The 26,152-nt window shown below is 34.9% G+C and overlaps 1 protein-coding gene across 2 annotated transcripts; it reads right to left on the minus strand.

Annotated features, from left to right (window-relative positions):
• Positions 1-4,421: 4,421 nt before the first annotated feature.
• Positions 4,422-23,290, minus strand: LOC117343848 (dentin sialophosphoprotein-like). 2 transcript variants are annotated; one of them, XM_033906384.1, is made up of 7 exons: positions 23,197-23,290; positions 8,082-10,672; positions 7,566-7,696; positions 7,060-7,137; positions 6,114-6,225; positions 5,341-5,447; positions 4,422-4,940 (listed from the first exon to the last, which is right to left on the minus strand). In XM_033906384.1, exons 1-7 carry the CDS (start codon positions 23,214-23,216, stop codon positions 4,830-4,832), a joined length of 3,150 nt encoding a protein of 1,049 aa, XP_033762275.1. In that variant the 5' UTR covers positions 23,217-23,290; the 3' UTR covers positions 4,422-4,829. The 2 variants fall into 2 exon arrangements, with proteins under 2 accessions (XP_033762275.1, XP_033762274.1); XM_033906383.1 differs by lacking the exon at positions 23,197-23,290 and adding an exon at positions 12,297-12,735.
• Between the last annotated feature and the right edge of the window lie 2,862 nt (positions 23,291-26,152).

Here is a 26,152-nt window from a genome sequence, read left to right on the forward strand (position 1 = left end):
TAGCTACAATGATGTAAGATAAGATGTTAAAAAGAAAGAAAAGAATAAAAACAACAAATATAATACACAAAGACAATTATATTGCATTTCTAACAATGTTGAACAAACCATCCTAACACTCCTGCTAAAGTTTGAAATTAATGATTTAGTATAGATTCTACCATGTTTGCTATGCAACACCAGTTTTGATTGGTTTAAAACCATGTATTATTTTCCAATAATACACGCTCGTGCCAATAATACACGCTCGTGAGTCACGGCTGTTACAATTTTATATATCTAAAATTCACCCGTTTCATAAAAGGTTACTATAGCCGAGTGGGCTAATGGGTTAGTCTTTCAATACATTTTTATCACGACGCGAGTTCGAATCCTACGGAGGCCCCCTCTTTTTTTCTTTTTTTTTAATTCTTTTTTTTTTAATTTTCAAAATCAATGCCATATGATAGATGCTTTTGATCGTAGTACTGTATTGCCTGTATATTTCATCAACAAGTAATGCAATACTCAAATAAATTACAAGGTTTTCTCTGGGTTTCTTTGCTGTTTTTCTATTAGAAAGAGGTCGATCTCAGAACTAAACAGTACATGGTAGAATAGAAATAATCAACTTTGACTCGTGTATTGTTGCAGGATATACAACTCGGACTCGGATATTTTGCAATTTTAATTAATAACGAAGGCCACAACTCAGGCCTGTGGCCTTCGTTATTAATTTAATTGCAAAATATCCGAGTCCGAGTTGTATATCCTGCAACAATACACGAATCATGGTTAATTATTTCTTAAATAACACCTACATATTGTATATCATCTGGCATTGGTTGCATGCAGAAACTAAAGCATTACAGTTTTATATGAACTTTTGATATGTTGAATCCTGAAAAAGGATTAGAAATACTAACAGCTCAAAACTATACACTTCATTTTATCCCAATATATTCATATCAAAATAATATTATGTTTTTCTACATTTTCATAAAAATATATATTGATATGCAGAATAAAAAACATTCATGTTACTACGTAATGTTTCAAAGCGTAAAACACTATTGATATGGGAGAGATAACGTCCATTGTAATACAGGATGCAAATATCTCGCCTGTGTTTTAGGTTTAAATCGACAAATGACAACCACAAAATATTTCTCAGATTCACTCTAAACCCAAAATGAAAATGATGAAAATTATTTAAAGTGGAAGCATACTAGGAACACTGCTTTAATATTGCTTACAAACAACATTCACATGCTTTCTGGAGAGAAGTTGTACTCATTATATCAGACAATGAAAATATAAGCATATTTGTTGGTAACTGCATAAGTGATCCATCTTTATAAAGTGGAGAATAATTCTCTGTAAGTGTTAACGTTGTACTAATGTACCTATCAATAACTAATCATAAAGGCAACACCAATTTTAATTAATCAAAGGTAGATAATTTCATAAAATAACATTAATTCACTTCAGTTACAAAAATATTACATTTCCAGTATATTGTGAAAAAAATTTAAAATACTGATTTAAGAAAAATCTTTGACTTTTAAGTTCAGTTTACATTTTGCCTTGATTAGCCTTTCTGGCTATATTTTCAAACATATACATAAGTTAATAATTAGTGTTAGAGTAAGTTGCCCTGTAATATTCATTAACTGATTATTGATACAAAATCAATTGGTTGGCATTCTTTGTCTATTACAAACCACCCTGTCTCCTCATCTTAAGTTAATTCATACCTCATGATAAAAACAACATACAAAATCATTCTATATTTCATAACACTGGTGGATTTGTCCATCGCCATACTTCCAGATTACAATGAAATTCACAAAGACTTTCACTTCATTTGATTGTGGTATATTTAGTGTAGACAAATGAGATATAAAGAGATGTAATTTTGCATGTGATGATGATAAATCGGACAAGGATGATGATGATGATTATGAATCAGATTAACTTTATGAATATGTACAGAACTAACTGTACTAAAACATGAACGCTGCACTAATAAGTACAGAGCTATTGCACAAAAGTACGACAAAAGTTTACTTATTTTACTTAAAGAACACAAGCAAATGATTGACTAGTAGAATTATTTTGATTCACATTTTATTGATCTTCAATCAACATGGAAATAAAATATTGTTTTAAAAAACATGACTCGCTAACTAAATAAAACAAAACTGAACTAAAACAGAAATACTGTGGACATCCTAAACAAAAATCATGTAAACATCATCAATACTGTGGATCGTCGAGACAAGGTCGTTGGGTTAACACACCAAAAGGATGCGTCTTGCGATTTGAGATCAGTTGCGGCAATATTGTGTATACAAAAATAAATATTTCATTGCGATTATCGGCAAGGTTATTCATATTCAATACAAATTATGTATGAACAATGTTTTTATGAGTATTTATTAAGGAATGCAAATGAATTGAAAAACATGATATGTAATGATTAAAACCATTTTTGTGATTTGGAATGAAAATCATTAAGAAAGATTGGTTCCTTTTAAATCCAAACTACTGCTAAATAATCAAAACAAATGTAACATTAATTTCAGTCAGGTGATGACATTAAGCATGGTACAGCACCCTTACCAGGGTATGGCAAGGCTTCATTTATAGAGAGTATATCATGATCTTTGCAAATTTTGAAAATGACTTATTTCCGACTATAACTGATATCCAGTATAAAGAATATAATATGTATCTGACTGCTGATCTCAAATACAATAAAATATAATATGTATTTGACTGCTGATCTCAAATACAATAAAATCAAACATAAAGCATCTAAACTACTATTTAATGTACAATCCAATTTCTGGTGAAAAATTACAGTTCTCATAAAAAATGATATGAAATGAGACTATCAAAGCCAAACAAGCTCGACTGTCAAAAATACCAGTAAACCTGTCACTATTTATTCCCTTCCCTCCCTACAACAGTACCAGTAAACTGACGGCCCAACTGCCACTATTTATTACCCCAACTCCCTAAAACAGTACCAGTAAACCGACGGCCCAACTATCACTATTTATTCCCTTCACTCCCTACAACAGTACCAGTAAACCGACGGCCCAACTGCCACTATTTATTCCCTTCCCTCCCTACAACAGTACCAGTAAACTGACGGCCCGACTGTCACTATTTATTCCCTTCACTCCCTACAACAGTACCAGTAAACTGACGGCCCGACTGTCACTATTTATTACCCCAACTCCCTACAACAGTACCAGTAAACTGACGGCCCAACTGTCACTATTTATTCCCTTCCCTCCCTACAACAGTACCAGTAAACCGACGGCCCGACTGCCACTATTTATTCCCTTCATACCCTAAAACAATACCAGTAAACTGACGGCCCAACTGTCACTATTTATTCCCTTCCCTCCCTACAACAGTACCAGTAAACAGACGGCCCAACTATCACTATTTATTCCCTTCATACCCTAAAACAGTACCAGTAAACCGACGGCCCAACTATCACTATTTATTCCCTTCACTCCCTACAACAGTACCAGTAAACCGACGGCCCGACTATCACTATTTATTCCCTTCCCTCCCTACAACAGTACCAGTAAACAGACGGCCCAACTATCACTATTTATTCCCTTCATACCCTAAAACAGTACCAGTAAACAGACGGCCCGACTGTCACTATTTATTCCCTTCCCTCCCTACAACAGTACCAGTAAACCGACGGCCCAACTATCACTATTTATTCCCTTCCCTCCCTACAACATTACCAGTAAACCGACGGCCCGACTGTCACTATTTATTCCCTTCCCTCCCTACAACAGTACCAGTAAACTTACGGCCCGACTGTCACTATTTATTCCCTTCACTCCCTACAACAGTACCAGTAAACTGACGGCCCAACTGTCACTATTTATTCCCTTCACTCCCTACAACAGTACCAGTAAACTGACGGCCCAACTGTCACTATTTATTCCCTTCCCTCCCTACAACAGTACCAGTAAACTTACGGCCCGACTGTCACTATTTATTCCCTTCACTCCCTACAACAGTACCAGTAAACCGACGGCCCAACTATCACTATTTATTACCCCAACTCCCTAAAACATTACCAGTAAACAGACGGCCCGACTGTCACTATTTATTCCCTTCCCTCCCTACAACAGTACCAGTAAACCGACGGCCCAACTATCACTTTTTATTCCCTTCATACCCTAAAACATTACCAGTAAACCGACGGCCCGACTGTCACTATTTATTCCCTTCCCTCCCTACAACAGTACCAGTAAACCGACGGCCCAACTATCACTTTTTATTCCCTTCATACCCTAAAACATTACCAGTAAACCGACGGCCGACTGTCACTATTTATTACCTGCATTCCCTACAACAGTACCAGTAAACTGGCAGTAACATGAATAACATTTTTTTTTTTAAAGTTTTATGTCAACAAACATGGGACAATATTTCGTGATCCCATTATTTCAATAAATATAGATAACAATACAGCACTGAGATTCGTGACGCATGTTAACAAATGGAAAACAAAACGTAATTACACCAACGTGATGATGTAACGTCATCTGAACCCTCACTGAATCAAACTAGACCGAGAAGGTTAAAGGTCAAGGTGAATAGAGACTGGCTGATACAAAGAATGACTCCTTCAAAAATGACGAAATCACAAAGTAAGTCAAGGAGTTCTTAAAAACCAGTAACTCAGTTCTTGTGTATTCAGCTTATCAAATCCACAGGTGTTCGTTCATCCTTCACTTTAATGGAAAAACTGTAGATACGAGTTGCATTCATGGGTATATGACCTTCGCCTCCTGATGTGATAGTTGTTACCATGGCCATTCCTTCCTCCTTGATGATGACTTGATTCGTCTGAGACGTGTGATCACGATTGGGGATGGCTCATCTTCGACATATGGAAAAATGAAGCTCTGTGGACGCTGGAAAATAAACAATTTTTTATGAATTTACAATGTCTTATCAGAAATCGTATTCAAACCGATACAACAAATCATGTTGGTTATTTATAGAGTGAGTCTGTGTTTCTGAAAATCTACCAATCAACAAGTCTGTAATACTTACAGAAAATTAAAGCCAAAAAGTATCTTCTTTCAATTTATAAAAGGGGCTGGCTGATACTCTGATTTCAACATTTGAAATTTTAAGAACAATAAACAAATCAATTCAAAGGTCATAAAACATTTTGCATGTACAGTTGTATAAAGATACAAAATGAGTATAATTTTGAAAATCAGAATTTTTTCTTATTGTCTAATTCTGAAAATGTTAACCCTGTGACTGGAGATAAATAGTTATGCATAAAAGTGTAATTATTTTTACCTGGTGAAGAATGGATCTCCGGGCAGGAGAGGTTGTGGGTGTGTGATGGTTCAGGTCGTCGTTAGCCAGCTGATCACACCAACTAATGCGAGATGCATGCTTGGGAGCTGTAAAAGAAAAACAAACTATTTACTAACACTCACGATGGTTATAATAGATATTGCTATGAATAGTTTCACGAGCCAAAATAATGATTTTATAACTTTAAGTACATAGCCCGCAGGTTATCTACTACGTAACTAAGTGCAGATTTTTCCTATCAGGTGAGTTCCCTGCTGTACTGTGTTTAGCTCTCATGATTGACATGTGTGATGGTACAACAGGGACATCCCTCATCCAAAGGAGCAGATTCTGAAGTTTGCCAATGTGAGATTTCCATTTCACCCTGCCCTAAAGTCGGACAAGCATCCTCAAACTACATACAAATTATTAAAGTACTAAATAGAAAAAAAGGTATTATACAGCTTTTTTTTATAAAATCAAGGGGCAAGAAAGATTATTAAAAAACATTTGACCAGGAAATGGATTTATCAATATTCTTTAACTTATGGAAATTCTATTCATTTTATCAACTTTAATTAGAATGTTCCATATAGCGAAAAGCATTAGTTAGTCAAGGGAAAAAATAAAAAAAAAAGAGCTTTCCTTAAATTCTGTATTAATGCTTTCCTATCATGGAACATCTTAAGTAAAGGAATATTTATGAAACTGGGGCCAGGATGAGGCTGGATTCCTCCATTTCACGTTTAACCAGACACTGTCATTGTACTTACGAGGGTAATGTTTGATGACCATCTCCGCCTTAGAGATATCTAGGTAGCTCACTTTCCTCTGGCTATTACAGATCGTGTGTAGCTTTGTTATGGTGTCAACCTCCTGTTCCGACTGAAATCAGAATTATAGGGTTAATGATTTCTGATCTAGATAAAAACTTGTATTAAACTATTTCATATAACTTACACTATTGTACAACACAGTTGTATCTTTATAAGGTAACTCTGGTTCTAATAGCCACAATATAATGCTTGGAAAGAGAATTTCTCTTTAGCTCCATCGGTTGATTAGCATATAGACTATATAGCTAGTAAGCCACAGGTTTTGGGTTTGATATACCAAGTGGAGACATTGAGAAAATTATAATCAATAATTACCACCTCCCTTACACACTATACTGTATTTGTCCTAATAAGGGCACAGGGCATGGGTAAATTGGCCCTTATTAAACCTTATGAAACAGACTATACCTTATAGCAGAACACCCAAGGCTGCAGAAACGGTAAAATATTTGGTTATAAAAATGTTCCGGATGAAGATACCTATTCATGATCATTTATTTAGCTTAAATATCAGTGAAATATTCCCATGAAATTGTATATGTTAAGACAATGTGGTAAAGACTTCTGTCCAGTGACTATTTTTGCTACAGAAAATTGAACACAAAAAGTAGCAAAACATTTTCACATAGATTATTACTTTATATCACCATTTTGACACTCTGTCAAAGGTTTGTTCTTTGAAAAAACATAGGGGAACCTTTATAAGGTCAAATACGGTAGGTGGTAAACAACTTATACAGTAAAACTTCTGTTTTAATGTGTTTTAAGGATCAATATCAGTGTTTAAATGATATCAGTTATAATGCTGAAAATTTTATTACAATTATACTTAGTAATAATGTCCTCATATATATACTGATTTATAAGAGTTATTCCGACTTACAAGTAATGATGGAGGCCGACTATTACTGAACACCCGGGAAACACTCGGAGTCCTGGTAGTCTTCTTCTTTTCTGACTTCTGAAAAAAGAAAACATCTTATATAATATACCATCACAACATGTTTAATTCAATGTAATAATCATGAAGGATAAGACTTGACCACTTCTGGGGGACAGATACAATGTATTTATAACACTAAGTTAGTTTTTTTTTTTCAAAAACCTGTCTTACAAAATGATCTCTGGTTACTTTTACCCAAGAATTAAAATTTAAAAAGCAAAGTTAATCTTAAGTTTGCCACAAAAATACAAATTCTTTTTTTTTTATTAAAAAACCCATTTGCTTTAAATGTTAGGTTACACATTGTCAGGCAATTTTAATCTCAAATCGTTTTCCTTTTTACGATTCCAATGCAACAGTACTGGTACCTGGTAGATTTATTGGACTATGACAGTTTCACACAACTCGTAGGCGATTTTAGGGTACAAACTTTTTCTGATACGTACCTTTGGTGTGTTGACATTTTGAAATTTCTCTTTCAATACAGGTTTTTCTACTGGCAGTTTTTCAGGCTTTTTGTTCTGTGTGTCTGCCTTCCTCACGGTCTGATCTAACTGCACGCGGGGCTCATTGTCAGCTGTACAAACAAAACAAACCACATATAAATCTTTTATACCCTAACTTATTTTCTATCCGAACAGAAACAGATTCCACTGCAGTAAATAGAAAGAATAGTTCTGAGTGGTCAATAAAAACTCATTAAATCTATTAATTGAATTTTCGTTATGAAGGCACTTAAAAAATCAACTATTCATTACACTGGGATTTTTTTTCTCTTTCTTTGTCAAAAATGAAGTAATAAATCACTTTTATCAGTCAGGAAATGTTTCCTGTATGAAATCATCATCCATTTTTCTATTTTTGTAAATGTATGTATTTAAATAAATCAGAGAAAATATACATTTACAAAAATGTTAAGCCTGATAATATATTTTAATACAATTTTGTTATATACCACCTACCATTTCTGATCTTTCTCATCCTCGCCTCAGATGTCTGATAGGGTTCTGACACAAAGGTTGCCACGGAGTAGTCATCAACATTGGTCTCGATTGTCTGGGGGCTCGTCAGTACCGTGGGAAATTCGTCAGGCGAGGCATTTTCATCAGTTCCAAAGGACAGGGAAGAATCTTGGTCAAGGGAGGTCTCTAGGCATGACGACGACAATGAGGAATCGCTGTCTTCACCGAAGTAAATATCTATGATTTGATTACACAGGTCCATTTCACTCACGGATTTCTTGTCTTTCAGGAGCGACGAAGGTGATCCATCCTCCGACCCACACGTACTATCATATGTGGCATTTTCTACCCAGAATGCAGTCTTTCTCATGGCACGTCGCACATCTACTATACTTTTTGATGTGTCTAATGGTATATTAGGTGAAGTCTCTAAGCATGCAGAAGCATCTTTATCACAATTGTTTAGGGGAAGCTGACTATTTTGATCACAAACATTAATAGAATTGTCCATTACATACATTTCACTATATTCATTCTGAGCTAAAGGTCCATCACCTACCATTTCACAATATTCATTCTGAGGTCTATCATCACTGCGCCTCATTGTCCGACCAAGATCCGCAGTCACTGGTTGCATGTTTTTCACTGCAGACATTTGAACGTATCCAAAACTGGACATGTTAGTGTTATTTGTTGCTCTGATATTGACATAATGGTCGGAAGCACCATTTCTCACAGCTAGGTCATCAATCTCATGGTATATTGGTTCCTCTGAGGTGAATCGAGAACTCTCCCCATCAACATATGATATACGTTGTCTCGGCAGGGAACCTGTTGTGTTACATCGACTGAATGCACTGCGACTGCCGGCTGTCAGATTGGACATGGAACAAGATTCTCTGACTGGTGTTACCATGATACTATGATCAGCTTGACTGGACATGTACTGCGGACTAGGGTTGACCAGAACATGAGGGTTTTCCATCACAACACTATTTCCACTGCTTTTCACATTTCTGCCATCTTTTATTAACTGGCTTCTACTATTTCTTCTGCTGTTGACATCTTGACTAGTACTATTCACAGGTCGTTTTGCACTGTTGAGAGATCGACTACTACTGTTCAACGACCGACTGCTATTGTTCAACGACCGACTACTATTGTTCAACGACCGACTGCTATTGTTCAACGACCGACTGCTATTGTTCAACGACCGACTGCTATTGTTCAACGACCGACTGCTATTGTTCAACGACCGACTGCTACTGTTCAATGACCGACTGCTACTGTTCAACGATCGCCTATCTACAGACATATCACCTATTTGACTAGTATTGAAGTTACAACTACTGTTGAACAACTTATCACATGATTTACTTCTACTGCAAGTTCTGTCCTCTGTATGATGACTACTGTCAAATAATTTTGTCGCTGTCCTACGAAAGTTGAATAACTTTTCACTAGTTTCACTTTTGCTCAAAGACTTGTCTGCTTTTTTGCTATCTTTGGAGGACTTCTTGTCTTTTCGTTTGCGAAAGAAGGAAAGTGGTGCCTTTTCTATCCGAGCTTTTCGATGTTTTTCTTGTTTGGCAGCGTTCTTGCTTGTATTTACACAATTTGTATGTACAGAATTAGAAGGTAACTTGGATCCTCCGCTGACTTGGATGTGCCCTGGGCGGACCGCTGGTGATACATTTTTGGACAATGAGGAATCCAAATAGCACTTGGGGGGAACATAATATGCTGAGCATTGGCTAGTATCGGAGTCGGAGTCGCTGTCTGATTCTGTCGACCTGTCAAAGCGACAACTCTGTCCATCAGAACTACAGGAAGAGTTTGAATCACTGTCTGTATAACTGTCTGTATCAGATTCACAAGAAGAACAGTCACTAAGCGTATGGAAGGAAGAGGCAGAACTATTATGAGCACTAGGACTGTTCTTCACAGAAACAGGCTTTCGAGGAGGAGATTGAAGGTCACAGTCGGAATCTGAATCAGGATTATCTAACAGGGAATCATCCTCAGGTGATGCTATAGGAGCCCGACCTTTACCTTTTGAACTTTGACCTGTTTTGCTATGGGAACGACTATAAATGCTGCTTTCAGAAAAGCGTTTCTGCATCTTGGGATTTGATGGCAGATCACTTAACAGCTTTGATGTTGATTGCGACGGAAGAGATGCTGTTGACGAAAGAGGGGAAGCAGCCGTTCTTTTTCCACAGGAAGGGTTTGCTCCGGACATAAAAGCTGGATGAAGACAGTCTATTCCACTATCCACACTGTCTGTACGCTGGTCCGACAGCTGTTCTTCCAAACTTGACACACTGCTCTTGATACTTACATTGTCACCATCACATGGCCTTACCAACAGACTGTCTTCAGATAGAGGCCCAATATTTGCAAGTTCTCTCCCCTTATAACGAAATAACTTTTTATTCTTACGAAAGCTTAGCCCAGGAATAAACAACGATGATTTCCGCTTTGACGAAAACAGTTTCATTTTCTTCCAGTCCTTAGTGGACCCCTTTTCTATGAAGACATCATCTTCTTCAATGGCGGCAAGGCCATCGGACGAAAGTTTACTTGCCGCACTGAAATAAACAAAATTTGAGAATTAGGTATGTCATTATCACATGTATAGCAACTGATACTTTGTAGATTCATCCTTATCTTTCTTTACAAATGAACAGTAGCATAAATTGGTAAGAGAAACACAGTGAAACTCTATACCATGGGTAAGTGTAAGATTATATTGTTTGGAAAACAACATCTCAACCAAGTTTTCTGAGATCATTTGATTGATAATCTGTACACATTTCTGAACAGGAGTCAGAATATATAACATACAGACTACACTGTCCACTGTTATGATTAAAACATTTGTATTGATGGAAAGTGAGTTCATACTGCATATGTAATTCAAGGTGCCAGACTGCAAATTGTGTACATAAGCAAAATATTTATGATAAATGATATGTACTCTTTTGCAAATATTTTGCTTACAGTTATATATTAAAAAAGTTTTTTCTTTATCATCATGATCAGAATTCAATGAAAAATAATTAAATTTAAAAAAAAATGAGGAGTTTTAATGTAATATAACTTCAAAAATGAAATAAATTTTAGTAGCTGTTAATTACTACCTATGGTCTTTTTTGTTATTATCTCTGAACAGCTTAACAATAAAATGACCCTGGAATTATATAACACTGATATTGTGATTAGAAGGAATGCCTTTTATCTGTGAAGCCGATACCTCCAGGTATCAACTATCAATTACATGTTGGTATTTGATCAGTTATAAAGCTGTTTCTACCCTGGAGATGTTTCTCACTGATAAAATCTGTATACAAAAGCCTGTGATCATGGAAACCAAATGAATTCAGACCGTTTTGCTCTGACTGCAGGCAGAATACAAACCATACAATGGATTTGGACTTGAGGGAAGTCCCTGTTTCCTACTCTACTGGCATGAGCATATAAATCAAAAGGTTTAAAGCCTACATGTGTGCATACAGATTGAAGTAGACTAAACAGGCCAGAACCTGGTAACTAATCCCAAAAACAACACAGATTTCTAGTTATATTGGCATGGTTGTTGTACCAGTTCCTCTGACAATGGGCTCAATTAAACTGCATATTTGTCTATCAATTATCCAAATAAATATACAGAGCTGTGATGTAGTGTAGTACATGTTATATATGTAATTCTCTATATATATTGTATAAAATACATGTATCTTCATATGGTAAATCAAAACCACTTAAAATTGCAGAACATCATGTGCACATGTACATGTAAAGTAAAACTGCATATTTGTCTATCAATTATCCAAATAAATATACAGAGCTGTGATGTAGTATATAATACATGCTATATATGTAATCTCTATATATTGTATAAAATACATGTATCTTCATATGGTCAATCAAAACCACTAAAATTGCAGAACATCATGTGCACATGTAAAGTACATACTCCATGATCATACATTCTTTAATCATGCTTTGACTAAACAGTTTGGAACTATCCTGGAAAGTTGATATCTTGCCATTTTCATACATGTTATCATTATATTATACCGATACTGTTATATTTTTTTTTAAACATTAAGCCGTTTTCTTCTATGTCTCAAAAAGGACAATTACATTATTTTCAAAGTCAGAGTTACATTATATTACTACACAGTTAATACAGAGCCTGTATATAGCTACCTGATATCTGATGGATCACTGTCGGTTGTGTGGTTATAAAGCTGGATTGGTTTATATCTTAGGAAGGGTACCACAGTCTTCACCTTCATTATTTCTTGTTATCTACCATCTGGTATCAAGTTACCTAGCTTCACTTTGGTAATGGTTGAGTGTGTGTTAAATCCCAAATTATCACTGTATTTTGCTGGTTGTGGAACAAGCATGCAATGGATTCACAGTTTCACACAATATTTGAAATCCCATCAACTGCCTCTGAGCTTTATATCAAATGAGAATTTTTTTTAAATCACAAGTATTCCTCATTTATCAAATCATGTCAACACCACTGAATTATCCTCCGAGAAAAAAAACACATGACCTTTGATTCTCTATTAACACACGCAGGTGGTCTAGAAAAGCAGGGACCTGCTGCCCTTATCCCAACAAACACTTCCTAAATGAACCAGCAGGTAGTTTAACTGGGCTGTACACCAAGCCAGGAATCTGAGGGCACCCAATCACTGTTTACACAACCTATCTATTGTCATAGGTGACAGACACAGCCAAGCCCAAGTGGTAATGGCCATATTTATCCCCCCAGGCTGGTACAACACCTGATGCTGGGATTACCTGGGACTGTTTACCTGTAATTAACAGGTGCCCTCCAGTTACTTTGTGGATAGAGGTTAATTGTTGACATATTTTTTGTTCAGTTATAAAGAGAAATAGCCTGTATTAACATGACTTAGCATTGTTACTGCTTTTAATGTAATTTACACATTATATTCAATTTGCATAGTAAAACAATTCATAAATATTTTATTATTTGTGTGGATTAATTATTCAAATCAGAATACATGTTATAATATATTTAGAAAATGCTTACAAAATATAGCATGACCAACAGTGGATCATTATCAACACTTCTTTCAATTTCATGATTTGATCATTTGATGTTTATATGGTAATTATAACTTGTATATTTATATGATATGAATTATACATGTATACTTTACTATTCATAAGGACTGGAGGTCTTTGTTACTGAATAAAGGATATATATATAAATTTATCATTACCAACACTAATAATAAAGATTGTTAGCTGTATTTTTTTTTATGTACCATATTAATATTCAGAAGAATGAATGTGGAAAGTTAACCTAAATATTATTAATGTATATTAACTAATTAACGAACAATTGCATAAAAGTATTAAAGGGACATCACGGTAAACCAATTTTTATTTTGTATTTTTTCATATTATTGGGTATATCTATTAAAAAAAATATCCTTATGAACAATAACCATTCGAATTTGATGATATATGTATATAAAAAACATCAATTATTAATTATAAAAAGGTTATCACAATTCGTTGATCAATAGTCTGAATATGCAAATTTTGTGACATATACATTAACACGCATGCGCACAGCACACTAAAACACCTGAAAACAAAAATGGCTTCCAATGTGAATCGACTGCGGTTGAAAACGATAACAGCTTCCGCAATGAAGAGAATAATAGGAAAATGGGTCAAACACAATCCTAGAATTAAACTTGGGATGCAGTACAATACAGTTCAAACATGAAAACAGCAGTAATACGTACGCTGCTCGTATTCTGCTTGATTGCTGGATAGTAGGTCATGACAATCTCGGTAATATTTACACAAACTCGGTAATAGTTACACAAACTCTGTAATAGTTACATAAACTCAGTAATATTTATACAGTCTGTACCAGTACATCGCTACTGTCACTATACTATATGTACGGTGTTTACACTTATTTACACATAAATATATGTGCCGGAATATATACAGAACGTGTTATTTAACATTTAAACCACTGTATAATATTGTAATCCAACTAACCCAGATGGAATATTTCGCCTTGTAAACTATCGTGTGTTTGTGTTGCCTCGATTTCAAAACAGTCACGTGATGATTTAAAAATAATTTCCGCGCTAAATTTAGAGGGGGATTCCCAACTAAATCAAGTGGTCAAGCTGGACATAGGGATCGACTGTGAACTTTTGGACAGCACAGAAACATAACTGGAAAGGAACAAAACACGTACATTCAATGAAAATTACAAGGTTTTTACCGTGATGTCCCTTTAAGATCATGACAGTTTAGAATTTGAAATTAAATCTTGCCTTTATCTTTACAGTGACCTATATATAGCTATACGACCTGGTTTATTTAACTAGATGTACACTCGTCTACTTTTGTTAATAACATATATATATGTAATATATGTAGTAGTACATATATATTCTATCCAGGATATCAAGCTAGATTAGTTTAACTGCCCAGAATTATAAATTTTTTAAAGTTATTAGGGATTTCCATTTCGGATGGAAATCACTATTGTTATTGTTATGTTTTTTCTTCTTCTTCTTCTTCTTATTATTATTCTTAACACTTTTTTTGTGAACAATCTCTCGCAAAAACAAAAACAGATAGAACGTTCATATTTTAGAACATGATAGAGAACATCAAGGTGATGATCTCTTAACGATTTCCTGTTCATAGGTTCAAAGGTCAAGGTCACAGATCTATAAATAGAACTTTTTTGGACGTTTTTTGAACGACCCTAACTTCATAACGGATCGTTCTATTGCGTTCACATTCAGTGTACCAGATAGATAATTTACAGAGCTAAATTTTCTCCATGCCATCTTATCAGAGAATATGTCAAGGCCATGACCTCGCTATGGGATAAAGAAAATGTTGAAAAAAAAATTCTCAATCTTAGAACTTTTTTCACCTCGAACGAAAGAGTTTGATGCACTGAAACGGAATATGTAATTTTTTGATAATCGGATAACAAATGATGGAGATATGACACTTTGAAAATTTCAAAGTTTTCCCCGCCAAAATTCAAAAATCGAGCAAAAATGCCTCCTTCATTTAAACACATACAGACCTGATATTTGGCACAACCATAGAACGTAACAGTGGCTACAAAAGAAGTTATTTTTCAATGACCTTGAACTTCATTCAAGGTCAAATAATCAAAAAAATTAAATAAAAAAAAAAATTCTTTTGAATCAGGTTCTTTGTCCGTTCGTTTTTTTCCTTAAAAAATCAATGCATCTTGTAGTTCATTGGCGGGGCTCACTTTTCTCTGCGATATGTTATCAGAAAATATGTCAAGGTCAAGGTCTAAGCGCGAGGTCAAATCAAGGTCAAAAATTCAAAATGAGTTAATTTTTTTTATTGCATTGCAAAGTGCATGATTAATGAAGACGAACGGTGCAAGTTTTATGGTTGTGGTTAAAAAATGACGTAGAAATGGCACTTTGAAAAATGTTCGTTTTCCCGCCAAAATTCAAATTTGTCCCAAAAATGCACTTAATTACCTTCTGTTCCAATATCTTTTCATACAGAGATATGATATTTGGCACAGTGATAGCATGTACGAATGCCTACAAATTCTTTTACTTTTCATTGACCTTGACCTTCGTTCAAGGTCACCGAGGTCAAATGACAAAAAATCAAAAATTTCAAATTCTTTTAAAATCTGTTTATTTTGATCATCTATAGAAGAAAATGCTCCTATGAAGATATTTGCAACGTTTCAAGGTCAAATCATAAAAAGAAAACAAAAACAAAAAGAAACAAAAAAACCCGAAGATAACGGTATGGTATACACGATACACGGTACAGGATTCACGATATTTTTACGGGATACACGACATACGATACAGTAAACACTATACATGGTGTGGGCTACACTATATACGGTACAGCAAACACGAAACACGGAACGTTACACACAATACTTGGTACGAGATACAAGGTACTTGGTACGAGATACACGGCACGGTATGCATGATACATGGTACTAGATACATGATACACGATACGAGATACACGGTACTTGGTACGAGAAACATGGTACAGTATACACAATACACGTTACAGGATTCACGATACGTTGTACGGGATACACGATATACGGTTCAGTAAACACGATACACAGTATGACAAACACGATCACGATACAAGGTACGAGATACACGATTCACGGTTCAGTAAACACGATACAAGGTACTAGATACAGGGTACAGTAAACACGATACAAGGTACCAGATACGGTATACACGCTATGGAATACACGATACGGGAAAGACGATAAATGTTACTGGATACATGATACAATACGGGATACACGATACATGGAACAGGATTCACAATACAGTAAACACGGTACGAGATACATAATTCACAGTACAGTAAACACGATACAAGATACGAGATACACGATTCACTGTTCATTAAACACGATACAAGGTACGAGATACACAATTCACAGTACAGTAAACACGACACAAGGTACGAGATACACGATTCACTGTTCAGTAAACACGATACAGGGTACGAGATACACAATTCACAGTACAGTAAACACGATACAAGGTACGGGATACACGATTCACAGTACAGTAAACACGATACAAGGTACGGGATACACGATTCACAGAACAGTAATCACGATACAAGGTACGAGATACACGATTAACTGTTCAGTAAACACGATACAAGGTACGGGATACACGATTCACAGAACAGTAATCACGATACAAGGTACGAGATACACGATTAACTGTTCAGTAAACACGATACAAGGTACGGGATACACGATTCACAGAACAGTAATCACGATACAAGGTACGAGATACACGATTAACTGTTCAGTAAACACGATACAAGGTGCGAGATACATGATTCACAGTACAGTTTACACGATACAAGGTACGAGATACACGATTCACAGTACAGTTTACACGATACAAGGTACGAGATACACGATTCACAGTACAGTTTACACGATACAAGGTACGAGATACACGATTCACAGTACAGTTTACACGATACAAGGTACGAGATACACGATTCACAGTACAGTTTACACGATACAAGGTACGAGATACACGATTCACAGTACAGTTTACACGATACAAGGTACGAGATACACGATTCACGGAGGTCTATTGATACAAAATCGAAAAATTCAAATTCTTTTAAAACCGTTTATTTTCATCGTATGTGAAAGAAAACGTTATTTTAAAGATTGGTTAAAGAAGGGAAGCGAAGAGAAAACAAAGAGAAATCGTAGGTAAAGGTACAAAAGCGTTCGTCAGAACGAGAACATGTCTGCGATCATTTTCTTGTTGGAAATCCCGTGTTTTGATCTTGATCAAATCTAGCATATATTTGATATCAATGTTTTTAACAGAAATATAATTTAATTTGCACCATATCATCTTCCCAGCTACAAACACTCACCATATATATATATATATATACACACTGATATTACAATAGTAATCTGACATCTGCGCAGATGTCATGCAGTACTGTAGATGTGGGTACCAGTCTGACCACATGTAGTGATTGTAGGAGTAATGGTACATTATGTAATTCCTAGGGACTTTTAATCATAAATGGACCTCATACAAGTATATTGGGTCAGGTTTCTAAGAAGATATTAATTTCCTATGGAACCCAGACAACAGTTTGATCATGGCCAAGCCAATTTATTCCTTACTAGATCTAGATTGCAGGGAGCCTTCTGATAACATCCCAAGAGAAAATAGAGTCTGTAGTCTCTGCAACATGAATGGAATAGGAGACGAGTTTATTATTTATTTAATTGTAGTGATCAACAAATATCATAAAACAGGAAAAAATATATATCTAGATACTACTATGAAAGACCCAGAACATTCAAGTTTAATTAATACCCTTTTTAATTTTGTAGATGATGATCATGAATTGAAATCACTTGTGAAATTAATTAAGCAAATAAGTATACGACTCAACACTATTTAATATAATCTCTTGTGCATTATAGCATATGTCCTGTACCAATTTTGTATGTGCATAATTCTCTACACTTTATATGTTTATGAGAATAAAATCTTGTCATTGTAATTGTCATTTATGGGGTATTCATCAACTCAATTGTTCAAATAAGAATTAACCAAAAATATTATATCAGTTAAATATATATTTTCTATATATAATAACCCACAAATGAACTGTACATTGACATGGATATAAAGACAGAAATGCCCATGTCCATTTTAAATCTTATTTATACCTATAAAACATGTATTATTATATGCTACATGCCCAGAGGCGAACCTCTATATATCAAAGTCAGGGGATCCCTGGACAGCTTTATAATAAGAATTTAATCAGTTATTACAGGACAATCCAATGTTAAAATACTGTTTCAATATATATATATTGTCCTACATAATACAATCATATATGCCTGAATCATTGATTGGAAGAACTTTTTTTCTGTGTTTATATAATTAGCATTAAAGTCAGATTATTACCAGGTACAGTTTTATACAAATCTAGTTAAAATTTAAACGATGTTGAATTTTGTTTTTGGATGCACACAGTATATATATAGGCCAAATGATTCTGATCATGATTATCTAAAGAGTTGCGATATTTATTGGTATATTTATTGTAGGCAGCTACTAGGGGATGACATCGTATATTAAAGTGGATAGATGATTATGATCAGAATCATTAAAACTGCATGTATTTATGCATTTGAATGCTTTCATTAACAAGACGAAAGTGTTAAATTTACCAACTCTAAAACATTCCACAAAATGTACAGGATCTAATGTTAACATGTAAGTTGTCATTTTATGATGAGCTCTACGTACCGATGGGGTACATCTGTATGCCAGTTAGAGCCTATAATAGACTAGGTCATACAACTGAAGCTTTTCCAAGTCAGTGATTCTATTGTAAAAGCTTCAATTTTCTCTTTCAATTCTTCTCTTTTGAAGTTCCGTTTAGCTTTTGAACCACAAATAAAAACTGATAAATTGATTTATAGACTGCCACAGACGTACATCAATGGACTGAACATTCCCATCTAAACTGACCCATCTTTTGTGTTCAATCTAACCGAAGAATTGATCCAGAATAACATTGGTGAAACTTTTCATATCTATACATGCCAATAAGGCAAAAAGGGAGATGGATAGTTACTTTAAAGAATTTTCGTCTATTAGGCAGGAAATTTGTGTGCACCACAAACAAACAACATTTTTACTCAATTTTCAAGCAATAAATGAATTTGAAAGTTAAAAAGGATAGTTATATTTAAATCTATCAGAGATATTATATGACAATAATAACTGTATATGTTAAGTCTTTCCATACTTTGTGTTCTTCGGATTCCGTACCAGGGTTGACATTAACTTTTTTCTGTACTTGTCCCACTTGAAAACTTTCAATTAAGTTTAATGTTAATGATGTTTTTCAATATCTGTATGTCATTAGTAAAATGATAACATTGCAATGACAACTAAATTACTGATATTTATTGGTGCTTTGTCCAAGTAACATGATAAAAATATATTTCTATAAGGCCTCAGATCTCAAAAAAAAAAAAAAAAAAAAAAAAAAAAAAGGGGGGGGTGGGGGGCTACTGACTGCCTATCTGATTTAAAGAAACTAAACAAGTCTTATAAGAATAGAAATAAACTGACCAAAACAAGAACATAATTGTTGTAATGCAATAATAGTACATAAATATCTGAAATACTATATATATTTGCTGAATCTAGCAATAAATATATTTAAAGGGCCCGATAGTATTAGCATGTCACCACCTTAGTCCTTCAAATTCACTTGCAATTTCCTTGTACAATTTTATTCATATTCGTTTTATTTCCAATTTGTGTATTTAATTAAAACACACCAATGAGGCCGCTTGACTATTTTCGAAAGCCCTGGTTTAGTTATCAATCATCTGCAGAGATTTCCGAATTAAACTATTTTCATTATGAACAAGTCACTTCCATTGTACATTTTGCCATGAATTCGTTTCTTTTTTTATCATAAGAATAAGGTGAAATCTTGTGAATGTTGATTTCAGAATATATATATACCACAAATAAACAAAATTAAGACAATATTTGTTACTTACTTTCATTTAATTGTCCTACAACAATTTAGTTTGGTACCGGACAAGCCTTTTTTCATATAGAAACACAAAAGTTAGTGTTATCTTGTACATTATTGAGAAATATTTAACTGAATAAGATCTAGATGTCACATTGGACACTTAAACGAAAATGTAGCAAGCCACCATATTGTTTAATTTACATAAACAATCTAGAAAAAATTTAACCTATGACTTCAACGGAAAAAAATGTAACCTGAACGAAATAAACACAAATTTATCAACCAAAATGTTTGTTTCAATAGTCTTGAACACCTTTATATACATGTACATGTCATTGCATTGTATAATTGTATGTGTTGTGTGCTGTTTTCATCCAATGAACACTTAGTTGTGTGCTGTTTTCATCCAATGAACACTTAAATAACGTCAGCGCAGCCTGTAGTTAACAATGGGGAAGAGGAAGCTTGAAATCATGTTGACTATTATATAGTATATATTTGACAACGGGGTAAATGGAGCACATTTTTATGTTCACTATATATTCGGCAATGGTACTGAAAGAGTTAACAAGGACATAGTCGTCAAGACCGCTAGGGGTGCAACGATTCAAGTATCCCACAATTTAATTATATTTGATTCTATTAATTATTAAGTTTTGAATTAATAATAGTGTTTGGTCTTTTTTCTCTCCAACCGACGGAAAGCTGAAATGCTTCCAAACCGTTGGTTTTAAACAAGCCGATGGATCAGCTAGACAATTTAAATGGTCTGTCATTCATGATAACATGATATTGTCATATTCATGTTACAGGTGTATGTTGTGATTGGTTTTGAGTAAAAGCTGTCAGCCAATCAAATGTATTGTGACTATGGTCTGTACAGCTTTCGCCTTTTGCAGAAACCTGAGTTTATTCTAATATACAGAAACAAATCTAATTGAAATTCGGACATTATGAATCGAGAATTCAGACAAAATAAACAATGTCAATAAATTGCAATGAATCCTTTCGCTACTACTCCCCACCCATGCAAATATTGTATTACATGAAATTAAAGTGGGAAATATCAGTACATGAAACATAAGATTAGTTTTTAGAATCATTACATGTATTTGTATTCAGTCATCAGGTTTCTGAGAAAGTAACCAACATAATTAGTAACAAGTCTACTAAGCAAGTTTCATCAAAATCCTATCATTCTTACAAAATATATTGTACATGCATGACGTGCAGAAAGTGAGTCCGGAAGGACTGAAGGAACCCACTTGTTTATCCCCTGCCAACTTTCAATTAGATGGGAGAGGGATAAAAATGCAATTTTTTTTATGTAACTCAAAAAGTTTAAAAGTTTTGTGTATATTATAAAAAAAAAAGAATTTGAAGATAACATGTAGCTGATTATTTATCCGTTTAAATTTTCCTTATAACAGGTTAATTACCTATATAAACTCCTCTCTGGCTGAGGCAACACACCCGTCGTAAAAATTGCTGTAGACGATCAGTTGATGATGTACTATTTCAGTCTAAATCTGTCTAAGAGTACCGAAATGTTTGGACAGTAACCCAGTGCTGGCTAACAATATTTTTTCCCACCAATGACCCAATTACCAAAAAGCTGACATGTAGGTCCAACATAATATATAATACTAGCCAAACCATGTGCTTTTGGGCAAACGTTGCCTCATTGGCAACATTCTATCTGGGTCAGGATGCCTTGTGTTGATCATGGATTAATTAAACTTAAAGGCGTACAAGGATGGACCTCAAAGAGTCAATCAATTGAATTTTCATAATAATTATAGCCTAAACCTAACATCCGGACCTGCATTATCACCCCTTCTCTTTAACAAATAACCACAGGAGTTTTTTAAGTCCCATCGGATGGACCGGAGATTTTTGATTAAATCTGGTCATATATTAATTAGCAGTTAGAAACATAGGGATTTATTTTTGTTGTCCTTTCTCCTTAGTCCAATCGATATATCCAACACAATCTATCATATTTTATATATCTGGGAACCAGGGTGAAAAGCAGTTCCCCAGGAGAATCATGGTGGTAGGAAGAAGAGAATGATGGGGACGGGGGGTTTGCTCATGATCAAGAAAGGATTTTACAGACAGTTTTGGTATGTTTGTAGTTTGCCTTATTTAATTATATTGTCAAATATAGGAGAAATAACCTGTACCTTTAGATTTATTTGCATTTTTATTGACAATGTCAACAATTTTAAATAACAACTTGCTGAAACCAACTGAATCAGATTTACAAATTGTCAATTTGGTCAGCTTAAAATCATGCAAATTGCATATATAAGCTAGAAAGGTTATTGTAGCACCAGGATGGTAATACAAGTTAGGCTTGTTACTGATTATTTTAACACTGAAATGATATTAAATTGTGGACGTGCGGTACTGTACAGTAATTTCTAATGTATTATATATTCATTTTGCCTGGTGGTAATGATGTCCGGCTGTTTTTCTGGTACTTCATCAAGATGTCTACTAATTTCTAGATATAACGACATTTTTACTTGTAAATACAGTCAGTCGTGTAAAACATTGTATATTTTATAAGACCACGAATAAACTTACATGGTAAAGTTAAGAATGGAAAATATAGCCTAGGGAATATAGTTAAAATTTCGAATACGTGCAAACAAAATCATTATAATTCGTAAGTATCGTGAGACGAGTTTGATAAATCTGCCAATTCGAAATTGATTACACAAAGGAATACTAATAGAACGTCTGAATATCAACTGGAACAAACTGTCACATGTCTACTGCCTATGTAAATGGACTGTCGACTGTTTACATCAGAAAATCAGCTGTAAACATATCCACGAGCACCTGCTCATGAATTGCAACAGATCAACGTCTCTCGTTGTCTATTAGTGTAAATAAACCGTTTATATATAAATAACTGATGCCTTACTAATTCGTACTGCATGATAAACCTTACCTTTTACATTTTTTGCTCATACTGTCCCGGGGTCCTTTGGTTATTTAGAATTTTCTCTTCCGATTGTTGACAATGAAGCCATTTAAAATTCGCGTCTTACCCATCATTCCATGCGGTTCCAGACCTATCAGGGGAGATAAGTAGTACTACCTCCGGTTGTAGTCTATCGGAATAGTGCATAGATCACAGGTGCCTGACTCGTTTATAAAATAATAACATAGAGTACATATAAATTATATGTACTATATATGTTATTATTTTATAAAACGAGTCAGGCACATGTGCATAGATAAAAGGGATTTCGCCAACCAGAGGCCTCTGTTGGGTAAATATGCCGAAAATCTTGGGAAATGAGACCTATAAGTACATGATATACCGACTACATGTATATTTATATTTGTTGGAATCAAGACATTAGAATCGGAATTGTCAAAAAAGACTTTTCTCCAATAAAGGGGAGAAATTAAATAAAAAGACGTTATAACATGCATTAGCATATGAACGTGGTCGGGCTGGTGACCCCCTCATACCTTTTCACGTCCGATCGAGGAATCGAACCCCGGTCGCCTTGGTGAAAAGCAGGTGTGTTACCACTGTGCCACCCGACCACTCATGGGGACAACTTATAACCACAGGCGTCTACTTCTGGTTAGTAGAAATAGAAAAAAATAAGATTATTAGCTCCTACTCTGATATTATACTATGACAGTAGGAGTATAGGGGCAGGCGCAGATCCAGGATTTTCGAAAGGGGGTGAGGGACCAGTAATTAAGTGATAATGCGAGCGCCGTAGGCGCGAGCCGATTTTTTTTTGGCGATGGGTCTGGGGGGCGCCAGCGGGTCCAGGGCAGCGCCCCCCCCCCCCCCCCCCCCCGGCGGAAAATGAATATAGCAAATGCAATCATTCGGGATCGTTTTCTAGAGAGTAAGTTGCACGAATTCATCGATGCATTTAAAGTTATATCTGACGTGACTTTCATGTGCGAGAATAATACCGACAGTTTGTAACTTGCTCGTGTAGAGAAAGTTATTGACTTTTCGTCAATACACCATCTTTATAAAGTCAACATGGACTAAAACAAAAATAAAAGACTTTTAAAACAATTTTTTTCGTTAACGGACCAGAAATCGGAGATCGCAGTGTGTGTCAAAAGATCCGGTAGTGAGGGGCTAACATTTTTTTCTATTTACAATTACCAGAAGCAGACGCCTGTGTTACAACTAAGTTGTTTGGTACGCTTGATGAATTAAATTTCCCGATTTTTAATTTCCTATTTCCTTAAATTATAGCAACAACCCTGCATTCCTTACCTACGGTTGTTTTACAATGCCTAATGGTTTCGTTTTTTCACCACCCTAACTCTATTTTAGACTTATAGACCAGGATGTATGAATGAAGCATGACACTCTTACTATTCCGGAGCTCCTGGTCTCGTTCTGCATGGAAATCTATAGTTTTGATTATATTTTGCTCTCGTTTAATCGATTTGTAGTTTGAATACTGGTTTCGTTATCATGTCGGTATTCCATGTTGTTTTAAAACAAACTGCCCTGCAAGGAAATAAAAAAAAAATGGTATTCTGGTATTCAGAGAGACAACACTTTAACAACCTATACTGAAAGTTAATTCAGTATACAGTGTTCTAGCTACTAAAAAAAGCGAGCCTTCCAAAAATAAACCAAGAACCGAATAACTTATAAGTTTAAAATTGTCATCAGTACGATACCTTTTGATAATAATTGTGTCATTTGGTTATTAAGTACTAAAATTGAATGTATGTCTAATATCGATCACTTTATATGTACCACATCAAAATAATTAATATTTAAAATTTAATATAAAAGTTAATGAAAAAATGTTCATGCCATTTATGTGTGCTTTTTTCCCAGTTCATGCACACGTGAGTTTGTAATTAAAGATTCAGCTACACAAAGATCATCCAACATTCTTTGATTGGTTGACAGCGTTGATATTTCTTACAACAGGAACTGGTGGACACATACATTAATAACAGACATACTTCTAGTGTAAAAACAGAGAAACTTCAAGTAATAGCTTTGCCGACTGGTTCTACTGACAGAAATATATGTATATATATATATATAAGACAACAGTATGGCGGGGATGGCATATATATATCAATTACTTACAGCATTCCGTCTTGTAGGTAAGTACGATTTGAATTACCTTGTATCTCAGGATAAAAATATCGCCTTAAAATGTTTACACTGATATCAAATTAAAAACTCACAAATTTCTATCTTAAATGCCTAAATTGAAGTACACAGCTTATAGTTTGCGAAGCATCGGTTTTCTTTTGATGTGTAACATGAAAAATATAAATCCATTCAACAGGAAAGTTTCGTTGTTTTTCGTAGTTCCGTAGCTGTTTTCGCGGTTGGTATGAAACCACGGATATAAATACAACTGTTACTGTTGTATGTATTACTGTTATGTTATTGTTGCCTGGGCTAACCCCAAAAAATTGTAGCCACGAAATAACTTGAAAGCTGCAAACCATGAAAGAGAGTATACCCTCCCTCACAAGCCCACACGTCTACCCTCACACGCCCACACGTCTACCCTCACACGCCCACACGCCTACCCTCACGCGGTCTCTTTCTCTGTGTGCATGCTTGCGTCCATATTTTATGACCCAGTGTGATCCGGGCCAGACGCCATGCGATTGTCGCCTGCAAAAGAATGGTGTAAAAGATGTTACAATGTATAATAATTTTTGATTGCAGGTAAAGATCGAGTTAAATAGTTGAATGAGAGGGGTGTGCATTGTCCAGGATAACGTAGGCGGTCCTAAATACATTCTTTTTACAGTTTGAAACGTAGTTTTTTTTTTGAAATATATTTTATTACATTAACCATACATTTTACATCAATACAGTGACCAATTCAATTTTCAACCTTTCACTTAAACAATCACTCCCATAACACATTAAA

The sequence above is a fragment of the Pecten maximus genome, chromosome 15 (assembly GCF_902652985.1).
Source record: "Pecten maximus chromosome 15, xPecMax1.1, whole genome shotgun sequence".
NCBI lineage: Eukaryota > Metazoa > Mollusca > Bivalvia > Pectinida > Pectinidae > Pecten > Pecten maximus.

Excerpts from the sequence above, each read along its gene's own strand:
- LOC117343848 (XM_033906383.1), bottom strand. The coding sequence starts at position 12,385 with ATGAAGGTGAAGACTGTGGTACCCTTCCTAAGATATAAACCAATCCAG. Across the intron at positions 10,673-12,296 it reads AGTGATCCATCAGATATCAG|TGCGGCAAGTAAACTTTCGT; the intron begins GTAGCTATATAC and ends TGTTTATTTCAG. Across the intron at positions 7,138-7,565 it reads AAAATGTCAACACACCAAAG|AAGTCAGAAAAGAAGAAGAC; the intron begins GTACGTATCAGA and ends TTCTTTTTTCAG.